We start from the raw sequence: 10944 nt of genomic DNA on the forward strand, positions 1-10944 counted from the left end.
CTGATATCCACAGTCACAATTCATACCATAAGCCAGTGCTATCCATTTTGATAGCGTTTCCAGGCGGTAAAAAGATCTGATACTTAAATAAATGGGAGTTTTCTCATTGTCTGAAATGCCGAGAGATATTTGCAAACACAGGGCTGAACTGGCAAGAATTAATTTCAGGAGGCTACTAATGTTGATACCATTTACTGTTCAGAAATTGTCATTGTTCAGTTTGATCTAAAACTCTTCTGTTTCACTTTACAATTTATGACATACTGTCATAAGCAAATAGGTTCACAGTTCAAAATGCCTACTAAAAGTCTTAGTTGTTAATATGCCTATTATGCCATTTAATTTTAAATATTCCACATAGTGTTCTTGTCAGAATAATTTTTGTACAAGAAATACACGATTCTCTTTATGTTAGTAAGTCCCATTTTTAACTACAATGCAGAAACCTTTGAAATTTACATCTGACTTCATACTATAAACTGCTCCGGCATTCAAATAATTTCTATATTGCTTTAGCTTTCAGGCAATTTGGCCTAAGTTTATAATGGTCTGTTACAATAATTTTCCTATTTTATTATCAGAATTTATTACTAAAAAATGCATGCATATTTATTTAGTTTTACATTTATTGATTTCATCCTTTGTTCAAACTTCTATAGTAAAATCACCATAGATTATAGATTAGGTACATAGAAAAATAAATACTTGTGTGTATATACATAAACACCTGTACTTATTTACTAATTATCAACAAAAACAAATGGGGGGGTCCCATGTCTTCTACCAGATTTCCTGTTCCACCTTCTCAGCCACCCTTCCCCTTCCCCTGTTCCTCTCTAAACCCCAACACCTGGCTGACTTCCCATGAAAGAGACCTCCTGATGTACCATTTCCCCCCATTTTCCATCTTTCTTCTTCATTCTCGTTTTAAGAATACCTTGTTTTGGGGGCCTGTCGTTGGCTTTCTCATCTTAACTTGGTCTGTTTAAATCAAATGTCTGTCCCATCGGCCCGCTTTCCCCAAATCTGCCAGTCCCTCAGTCCTTCTTGGGGTGCCCAAAGGCCAAACACTAGCTTTGGAAGACCATCTGAAAAAGGTTAACCTTCCTTGCAGGCAATTTTTTACAATTTCTAAATAAATGAGATAAAAATAATCTTGAAATTAGTCTATTTAATTTCTTATGAAATATGAGACATTTAGAGTTTGTATAATAAAGGCAAATGAGAGATTGCTTTTATTTATTCAGTATTGGTGGGAACATTATTCATAACCCTCATTAACCTACCCTTAACTATTCTCGTTTTTAACTGTTCTCACTTTCATCTATTGAGTTAAAGGGTTTCACTATTTATTGAGTTACTGTAAGCCTGATTAGAGCAGAAAGTGATCATTGCATTTATTCTTAAACACGGTTTAAAAATATTCTCACACATGAGATTGAGAAAATCTTTATATGTCTATTTTTCATATGCTCATAAAATTAATGCAGTTAGGAACTGTATTGATTGGTGTAGCCTTTGTCTTTTTCTTTCATTTTAGTGACAGCCTTCTATCTTCTAGTTCTATATAATAAAACGACATTGCATTTCATCAATAATTCAATTTTACACATTTTAAATTTAGATTGATTGAACAAGTTACATATTATAATAATATATTATTCCTTGATATCTTTAATGCATTTTTCATTTATAAAATCTATCCCAAGGATACTTATTAATCTATTTAAGCTGTGTTAGTTTCATTAAAAATAAATCAGCCTTGAAAGTATACAGAATTTTGATCAACAAAACTAAACTTTATTCTCTACTGTTTTCAAATCATGCAGTGTTTAGGATTTACTTGTTACATTTAAGATCGCTTATTACATAATCTTGGGAAAATATGACTGTGGCTTTTTATAAAGCCAATCTTTAATTCGGATTAAATATGCAAAAATAGTACTTAGGTTTATAGACATAGAAAACAGTCTGAAAGTTTCACCTCCAAATTTTTTTTTTATATCCACAATGTGTTTATTGGGATGGCTTCCCACTCATCTTGATTGAAGGTACTGTTAGTGCTGCTTCCTCCTGAAGGAACATCCTTCTATGAGCCTTGCTTTCCCTCCTGTAGGCTGGCACAGGACAGTGGAGCAGCCGACACACAGAACTACTGTCTGTGCACGGCTAAAGACCGTGGTGATTTTGTAGCGTCCTGGGCACTTCACGACCATGAAGTAGGAATTGGGGCTCTGCACCAGGCGCTTCTTCTTGTGCTTCTTCTCTTCCTCCTCCAGAGAGGGATGAAGGAGATCTTTTGCAAGAGGCATGTTCTCATGGGGAGTTCGTCACCGCCGGAAAGGCCACCTCCAAATTTTTGATGGTGTTTATGTTTTAGGGATAAAAATGGTTGGAGCAGGGACACTCTTTCTACATTGTATTTCTAGCTTGTATGACTTTCTCATTAAAGTGTTAAGTTTGAGTTCACACTCTTTAGTGTCGATGTCTGTCCATTCAAGAATATTTTGCTCAAGCTTCCAACATTGAGTGTTTCATTTCAGGGTACATATAGTTCTTGAAGCTCAAACCAATAATAATAACAATAACAGCCCTGTCTCCTAAAGTTACAACAAATCCAAATTGGCTGAATATTTTTATTCTGGCCTTAAGATCACCCTGGAAAACATTTGTTTAGGGTAACGTGACTAGTTTTAGAACTGAGAATGAAAACATTGTAGCAACATTCGCTGCTATATTGATGGTAATATTACTCATAGCCACTAGTAGCCTTAACTATTCTCACTTCAATTTTCTCATTTTTAACTTAGGTACCTTAAAACAATTTTAAATACTGCTTCCGTGCTCTGCTTTTCCTTTGCCAGATCACTATCTTTCTAGTAATCATTATTTTATCTTTTACTTTGTTGAGTAATTTTTGTGAATCAGAAGACAGTTGCAGGTAAAATATATTATTTTGTTCTTACAACAGTATTGAAAGAAAGGAGTCACTAATTCAAAATTTATGGAAGAAGGGACCACCCAAATAGCTCAGTGGATTAAGGCACCCGCAAGCAGGCTCAGGGGCTGGGGGTTCCTGCCGAGATGGTAACTGAGACTGGGCGTGGTGGCTTGGGTCTGTAATCCCAACTCTTGAGAGGCTGTAAACAGGTGGATCTCTATAAGTCTGATGTAGTAGTGAGACCCTGAACACCCTGTAGACTCTTCCCTAAAATAAAAAAAAATAAATTATAGAAGGGAATACAAGTCTGAGATAGAATTACTTGGGCAAAGCCATCTAGCAGAACCATCAAGGACAGAAGCATGTCTTTGTACTCCAAAAAGAAAGCTTTTCTCGCTTTACCCTCAGCTGCCCATCCAGTCTAAACACTTCCCATTTTCAGTGAATGCAGAATTGTCCATCTTATGGCTACGTCTAAAGGGGACCACAGTGCGTGGACACTGTCTCTTTAGAAAAATGACAGTCTATACATTTTAGGGCAGATACTGAGTGTTGCGCATGTCTACGCAAAAGCTGTTTAGATGTGGAGCCTTTCTGTCCTCGTGTCCTCCACTGCCAACTGGGAGGCTCTTCTCTGCCCTGCCACAGAGCACGTGAAGTGAAAGGTCGCTGGCTCCCAGTGTTGGAGCAATCGGCTGTCGCTCCAGCTAGGTTAGCACATTTGGCTCTGTCCTCTGCAAGTCCTGTAAGGTCACCAATGAGTACTGCTTCTCCTGCTCTGTATGAAGTGTCAGAGGTTTGGAATCAGCTTTACAATGTACAAAACCTTCCTTTATCTGATTCTAAAAGCTTGTAGTAAAAAAAAAAAAAAAAATGGGACTTGCACACTCACGGCCTATCCAATATATTTCTTGCCTTTGCTTGAGTCAGTTATTGCTACCAAAATTGATTCCAAGTTTTGACCCTACAAGAAATAGTTTTTATCATATTGTTGTGCTATTGTTGAATTTTTTTTAAAGTGATAAGGCTAAAGAAACGTAAGTGTTTGGAAAAGTGATTAATATAAGATTAGTATCTTTTAAAATATAACTAGGGAAACAGAATTGTTTGCAGATAACCCCTCAGTTATAAGTTATCAAATTCCAGGCAAAAAAAAAACATGTGTCCATTCTACTTCTGTAATGCTCTGTGTCACTAGAGAAGCCACCTAGTCCACTGTAGCTGGATCTAGTCACCTGGAAGATAAAAGACATAAACCAGAGTGTTCTGAATTTCAAACATGCTGTTTTCCAATGAAATACTTTTTCCAAATGGGTGTGACTTGGTACTTAACATAGATATTTTTTATCTATATTGAACCTCCTGAGGAGTTCAAATACCAATAATTAAGTGGTTCTGCCTTGTAAGTTTTAACATTTATGAGACATTTCTTGCATCTGGAAAAGAATGACAAAAGAGTTGTAATTATAATAATATAGAGGAGCTGGGGAGATGGCTCAGTAGAATAAGTGCTTGTCTGGCAAGCACAAGGGCCTGAGTTCAATCCCCAGTTCTGCCAAAAATAAAAAAAATAAATAAATAAAAAATAAAAAAGTGCTCATTTGTTTAGCATCTTATGTTTTTACCCATTCATACTTGTCTGGAAGGAACAAATCGATGACCATTAAAAATATGCACACCTGACAATTCACTAATTTAATATTATGTTGTAAAGAAATATTAAACTAGGGGTTGGGGAGATAGTTCAGCAGTCTGAGCACCTGCCTGGCAAGTACAAGGACCTGGGTTCAGTCCCCAGTACTGCATGCCTTGCTGGCCCCAGAATCGTAGTGCTGAGCAGGCTGAGACAGGAGGATCCTTATGAGTCTGAACTATGTAGTAAGACCCTGTAACAAATAAATACATAAATAATTCTTTAAAATTAGGAAAAAATGCTAAACTAGAACTCATCAGACTAAAGACATCTGTTTAGTCTGGATATTGAAGTGAGCTCTCCATTCTCCTTTTCTAATCAAGTCACTGGTGAAGATAGTCGACAGGTCACATTGCCTCATGCAGGAGTCTGCCCGGCGACTTGGAATTCTGTAGGCTCTGCATCAACAGAACTGGCTCTTTTTTTATGTATACAGTAGTGCTTCACCCCAGCTGTAAACCTGCTCTTCTTCCCTATTAATTTGGGGCATGTGATGGTGTTGACTCCGTAGCGAAGACTTGCCTTTCAGCAAAAGTTAAGGAAGAGCCTACTCATAGGTCTCTCTGTCCGTGATTCCAATCGGGTAGAGAACTTTACTGAATCAGAAGGAACGAGGATACAAGGACAGTCATGAAAAGACTCATGGCTAGGCTTGGATCCACCCCGCTGTCACTAGAAACACTGAGAAAAGAGTCCTCAGATAAAGCCAATCCGGAAGGATATTAACATGGTCTTCAAGGAGCATTTTACTTTCCTATGGTAAAGACCATAGGAAACCTATGGGTGTCACAGACTGCAGAAAGGCAAAGGGCCTGGCACTGGGGCACAGCCACTAGGTCAGCTGGGGTGTTATCTATGAAGAAAGTTCAGTCTTAATCAAAAGCCAAATGTGCATTTTCAGAGGAGACTCTCCAGGGATAGCCATGTTCTTCAGATAAAATATAGGAGCTGGAGATATGGTAGGAAATGGATAGTAGAAGAAAGGTATGTGTTAGTGAAACCCATCATATATCTCCAGGAATAAGTGTCTAAAAGAACATCTGGGTACCACAGGGCACAAGGCAGGGAGCCGGGGGTCAGATGTGACCTACACTAGGAGGCATTTTCAAATAATTGAAAGTAGAAAAAGCCCCAGAGCCTGTGCATGCAGCTTCTGAACACAGAAGGGAAACACAAATGGGAGAGATTTATTACTCACTGTTGACCTCCCATGGGGTAGCAGCTCTCCCGGGAGCATCCCGGGTGACGAGTGAGGGTGGGGGTGGCAGATGCCATCAGATGGCCAACCTCCTCTTCAGAATAGAAGTTAGAAAAGTACAAGAGAAAGATTTCAAGGGCCAAGCAGGAGAAGTGTGGCCAGTTAGGAGGGAAGACTCTAGGAAGAAGCCAGCGTGAGAACTCCAGCCCAGACTTGGAGGACCTAGCACTCCATCACATTTAATCACACTGCCAACTTTGGGGCAAAAACTAACATAGTGCACTCAGACTAAAAGATATTTCCACCCACGGTCTCATGCTGCTCACTTCCAACAGAGGGTTAAGGAGCCCCACTTCATCTCTATATTACACAAAGGGCAAGCAAGACTTTAGAATACTCCCTGCTAGTTGTCAAGTGCGTACCAGAGATTAAGATTTCTAAAACGTCCTTAGAAAATCAGCCCTGATGTCTTATGCTCACAAGTTAGGAAAGATTTATGTCTAATACTAATCTTCTTTACTTAAATTTGAACCCTTGGGTTGAATTTAACCCACTTTCTATCCTTTGCTTAAATTTTAACCCATTTTCTTGTAGTTATCCATAGATCCAGAAATAGTGAATTGCTAGATAAGTCAATTCTTTCGTACGACATTTGAAAACTGCTAGTTAGTGTTCTTGGCCTTTTCCTAGTTACTGTTACTAAATATTCATTCTAAATTATAAAGCAGAAGGCAAGACTGTGACTTGTCAGAAGAAATGTTTCATTGAACACAGTTTCCCAATGCACAACCCTTGTGTTCAGACCTCCCACAGAAGAATGGTCCTGTTGTGCCCGACTCTCCTTGCTGTTTAAAATACATCTAAGATAAGAAATGCATCTTTTAATTTGCATGAAATATTCACATATGTGTAGAATTCAGAAGAGTATAATCCCTAACTTCCATGAACTCACGACATTGCAATGTGGCATAGAGTTTTTCTTTGTTTCAAGGAATTTATGTGACTCATTACCCTTAAGCTAGGAGGTCCCTGCAAAATCTGTCAAGTTGTAACCAGTGACATTCTAACAGGCAGTAGGCTGCTGCTGGTTGAAGTGTTTCTGCTGGTATGGTGCGTTTGTCACAGAACAGCAAGTAGATTGACAGAAGCTCACCAACTATTTAGGGCCCACAATTCCTAAATCTATAATAGTACTTAGATCAGTAACCTTAATAATGATGATAGTTATACTACTGCACAGTGGCTCTTTGTCGAGGGGTTGTTTGTTTTGTTCTGTTTTGTTTTAGTACCAGAAATTGAACTCAGGACCTGGCTCTTGAGCTATCACCCCAACTCCGCATCTGCTATTTATCAGAAACTGAGCTAGACTGTGTATACAATCGAGCTTATTTCAACCAGAACGTAATCATAGAGATGAAACACGAGTAACCCTTGCAAAATCATGGTATTGCAGAAAACCCCTGCTCTGTCTAATGTTAAGTCCCACTCCTGCTGCTATTATTTTTAGGCATTTGGTTTTCCTCAGCTTAGTAGAATTTTTTTCATACTACTCAACTGCTTTGGCCATACGTGGTTCTGTCTTGTGACTCAAAAAAGTCATCAGCAGGCTGCTCCTTATACCTTTCCTTCTTAGCCTGCATCAGACTTCTCCTTGAGCCCATGCTGGACTGTGTCTCAAGAACCTGTTCTTTTTGGTGTGTGTTTTCCTTTTCTCCCAGGGTTTGCATTCAAGCCTTCAGCCACGACCTTCAGAGATATGGCTGGAAATAGATCACTAAGTTTGACACCGCCCCATCCCTTGGAGACCCAGCTACTTCCTGACTCATTCAGCCTGTTGACCCTCTCCCTCTGGTCAGACTAGAAATTGCCTTGCTTTGTCCTCTTTGGCATTTGAGCTGTTTGTAGGACCATAAACTCTTTTCCATTAATGGACCCACAGAGAATAACCTACAATCCAGTTCTCTCCATCCATAACCCCAGTCTGCAGCTGGCAAAACTGTGGTGGTTGTTAACAGTTTTGGTCAAGTAAGATCAAAAGTGGATGAAACATTCGATGTGAATGTTTAAGTGTTAAAAAGGTTTTACTGCAGAAATAATTTTTAAAACTTCAAAGTAAATTATAAGGTCAACTAGAGAGCTCCAAGTTAATCCATCAGGCATCAATAAAAATAGTTATGTTGTAATTTCAGTTAGGCATCAGCGTAATTCTCATATGTGCCTGCCAAATTAAGTAATGCCGTATTAATTATATCATAACTTTTCAAAACTTGGGCTGGAGGATTATATACAAAGCTATAAGGCAGAGGCTTCAGCAATCTTCCTTAAGGAGTTAATGCCAGCTACAATTTTTGATTAAGACTCTCTCCAGAAATTGAGCTGTAATTGTTAAATACTTTGGAATTCACATGAATAATTAAGTAGCTATAATCCAAATCCTAAAATTCCAAATTTAGCCCTCTACTTATAATATAGTCTGTACGGGCTAGACATGTTATGGCAGTCTCTATGTACTAAGAGTTTATTATGCTCAAGCTTTTGACAAGAAGTATCCCATTAGGTCCTTGGGTAAATCGTGTGGGACATCCTTCATTTTTAGTCCTCACATCAAAGTAAGATTTTCTATTCTACAAATAACTATTAGGGTTTGGGTCTAGCTTTCTAAATAAATTTCTTCTACTACTATGGCTGGATACAGTTGTATTATTTTGTTAGTATTCATAACCTATGGCTATAGCTGCATTAGTCTAAGTGAGGTCATTTCCTCAAGTAGGGACCTAGTAGGTACTTCTCAAAGAACTGTCAAAAAGTCCACGTGGTAACTTAAGTGAAAATGACATGTCATTCTACCATGAGTCTCAGTCATGTATCTGAGCCACCAGCACTTTTTCTGTGTCTTGTAACTGCTCCAGCTCTATAGGAGTAATTGTTAATTCAGGGACTTCTGGAACATACCATATTTGATGTGTCTTGCTCTCCAATGTCTACTATAGGGATGTCCATCCTCACGAACCTTAGCAGGTAGCCAAGGAAAACTACAAGAATAGGGTTATAAACAGTGCTTAGACATGTTAATTGAATTTTATGTTACTTTCTAATTTGAACTTTCCTTTCTCTCGGTTTCATACCCCTTGTACCCAACTCTTGCCTTCCCTGCCATAGCACTGTTCTCTTGCTGCCTAGCGATGCTGTAAGGCACATAAGGCAAGAGTAGGCTGATTAGGGAGGACGTTTTGATCTCTAGTTTTTTTTTTTTTTATGTATTTGGTACAGGGTCTCACTACACAGCTCAGACTCATAGTGATCCTGCTGTTTCAGCCTCCCTAGGACTGGGATTACAGGTGTGCACCATCACACCCAGTCTTGGGTGGCTGGCTCAGGGCAGGGCCTGCACGGCATTGGTACTGGGAATCAAACCTGGGTCCTTGTGCTTGCCAGGCAGGCACTTAGACCACTGAGCTGTCTCCCTGGACCCTGATTTCTAGTTTTCAAAGCTGGTTCTTTTCCAGCTAGGTCTTATTTTAGGGGGAATATGGAAGGAACCTAAAATGTTACCTTAAGAAGATTAGAGATAGAAATACATTGATACATGGAATAATTCAATATGACTTTTATTTAGGATAATTTGCTCACTACGTAGGACAGTTTCTATATAAATAAATCTACATTTAGTTTCTTTGCTGGGTTTGGCTCTGGCATTGTTTGTAATGGTCCCTCCCTCCCTTATGAGCTTAAATCCTTAAACAATTAGAATAATTTGAAGTTGTGGGTTAAGTGCAATGAAGAAAACACACAGGAAACTGATTTAAACAACGTGTGTGTGTGTGTGTGTGTGTGTGTGTGTGTGTGTGTGTGTCCTGGAGACATAGTTTAGTTGCTGTGGTCAGGAAAATGGAGGCCAGAGGAAGCAGGCAAGTTTTCTGCGGCCAACTTGCCGCAGGTACAGAGACCTTGAACATCCCACAGGCTGAAGCACAGAAAGAAGGCCCAATCTTTCTGTGAATTAAAAATGAAAGAATACTGTCAAGAGCGCCTACTTAGGTGGCCCTTACACCTAGATTTGCAGAGCAAAGTTTGACACCCTGAAATGATGGGTTCTCTACTGCTGGCTTTCGGCACTTGTCCTGACTGTGCTGTCTTCCACAACTGTGTCCCCCAACCTCTGAGCTAGCCTGTGCTCCTGGGACACCTGATGGGTTGAGGCCAGAGAAAAGGAACACTTCAGATAGGACAGAAAAAAAAAGCCCTCTCAGGAAACGCATCCCCAAGAAAGCTGAGTTGCTGTGCGTTTCTCCTTTTTATGCAGTTTAGGACCCTCCCAAGGGTTTGAGGCACTAGACTTGAAAAGAACTTTTATTAGGTGTCTGATCTCACCTTCACTTTAGGAAGCAAATCATTCGCCAGGCTGACTGCAATCAGATTCTCTCCTGCTGGCGTGTGGAGGCGCCATCGTGAGAACACCTCTCTGAGCTAAATTCAGCTATGATTAGCATTTGAAAACATAATTGGGTTGTAGGTTTACGTTAGCAAAAGGAGGGTTCAGACTACCCGGGCCTGGAGCTGTGCTTTGCATTGGCCACGTGGAGGGAATTTGTAAGCAGGTTCTGCCAGCTCCCAAAACCAGCACTACGGGGCTGTATGGCTGAACCCCATGGAGAGTGGTGGCCCTGTCACCTTACTGCACTTGCCTGTCGCTTCTCAAGGATTTTCTGGATCACAAAAGTAGAAACAAAAGGAACAGAAACAACCACAGAACCCCCAGTGAAAATTTCTTTAAGAAATATTTCATACTGTAATTCTCTCAACATATTATCCACTAATTATGTATGTATGTGCATCTGTCAGATATGTACAAGTATTATCCCATCAACCCTAGCATGTTGTTAGTTAATACCTTTTCTTTCTTTCTTTTTTTTTTTTTTGTATTTAGTGCAGGGTCTACAGGGTCTACAAGGTCTCACTACACAGATCCAACATATAGTGATCCTCCTGTTTTCAAACTCTCAAGCACTGGGATTATAGGCATGTGCCACCAGGTCCAGTCTCAATTGCTGTCTCCGTGCACCCCAGGGGCAGGGCCAGCATGGCAGGTGGGGAATCGAACCCCCAACCCCT

General features: G+C 39.7%; 2 protein-coding genes across 7 annotated transcripts in view; one reads left to right on the plus strand and one right to left on the minus strand.

Annotated features, from left to right (window-relative positions):
• Pde4d (phosphodiesterase 4D) overlaps window positions 1-10944 on the plus strand; it is a 1527171-nt gene that overhangs the window by 1253893 nt on the left and 262334 nt on the right. The window lies entirely within an intron of this gene.
• LOC105742533 (40S ribosomal protein S27-like) lies at window positions 2020-2312 on the minus strand. The gene has a single exon (XM_012515333.2). It carries the CDS (start codon window positions 2310-2312, stop codon window positions 2058-2060), a length of 255 nt encoding a protein of 84 aa, XP_012370787.1. The 3' UTR covers window positions 2020-2057.

Source organism: Octodon degus, unplaced genomic scaffold, assembly GCF_000260255.1.
Source record: "Octodon degus isolate 3935 unplaced genomic scaffold, OctDeg1.0 scaffold00001, whole genome shotgun sequence".
NCBI classification, from domain to species: Eukaryota; Metazoa; Chordata; class Mammalia; order Rodentia; family Octodontidae; genus Octodon; species Octodon degus.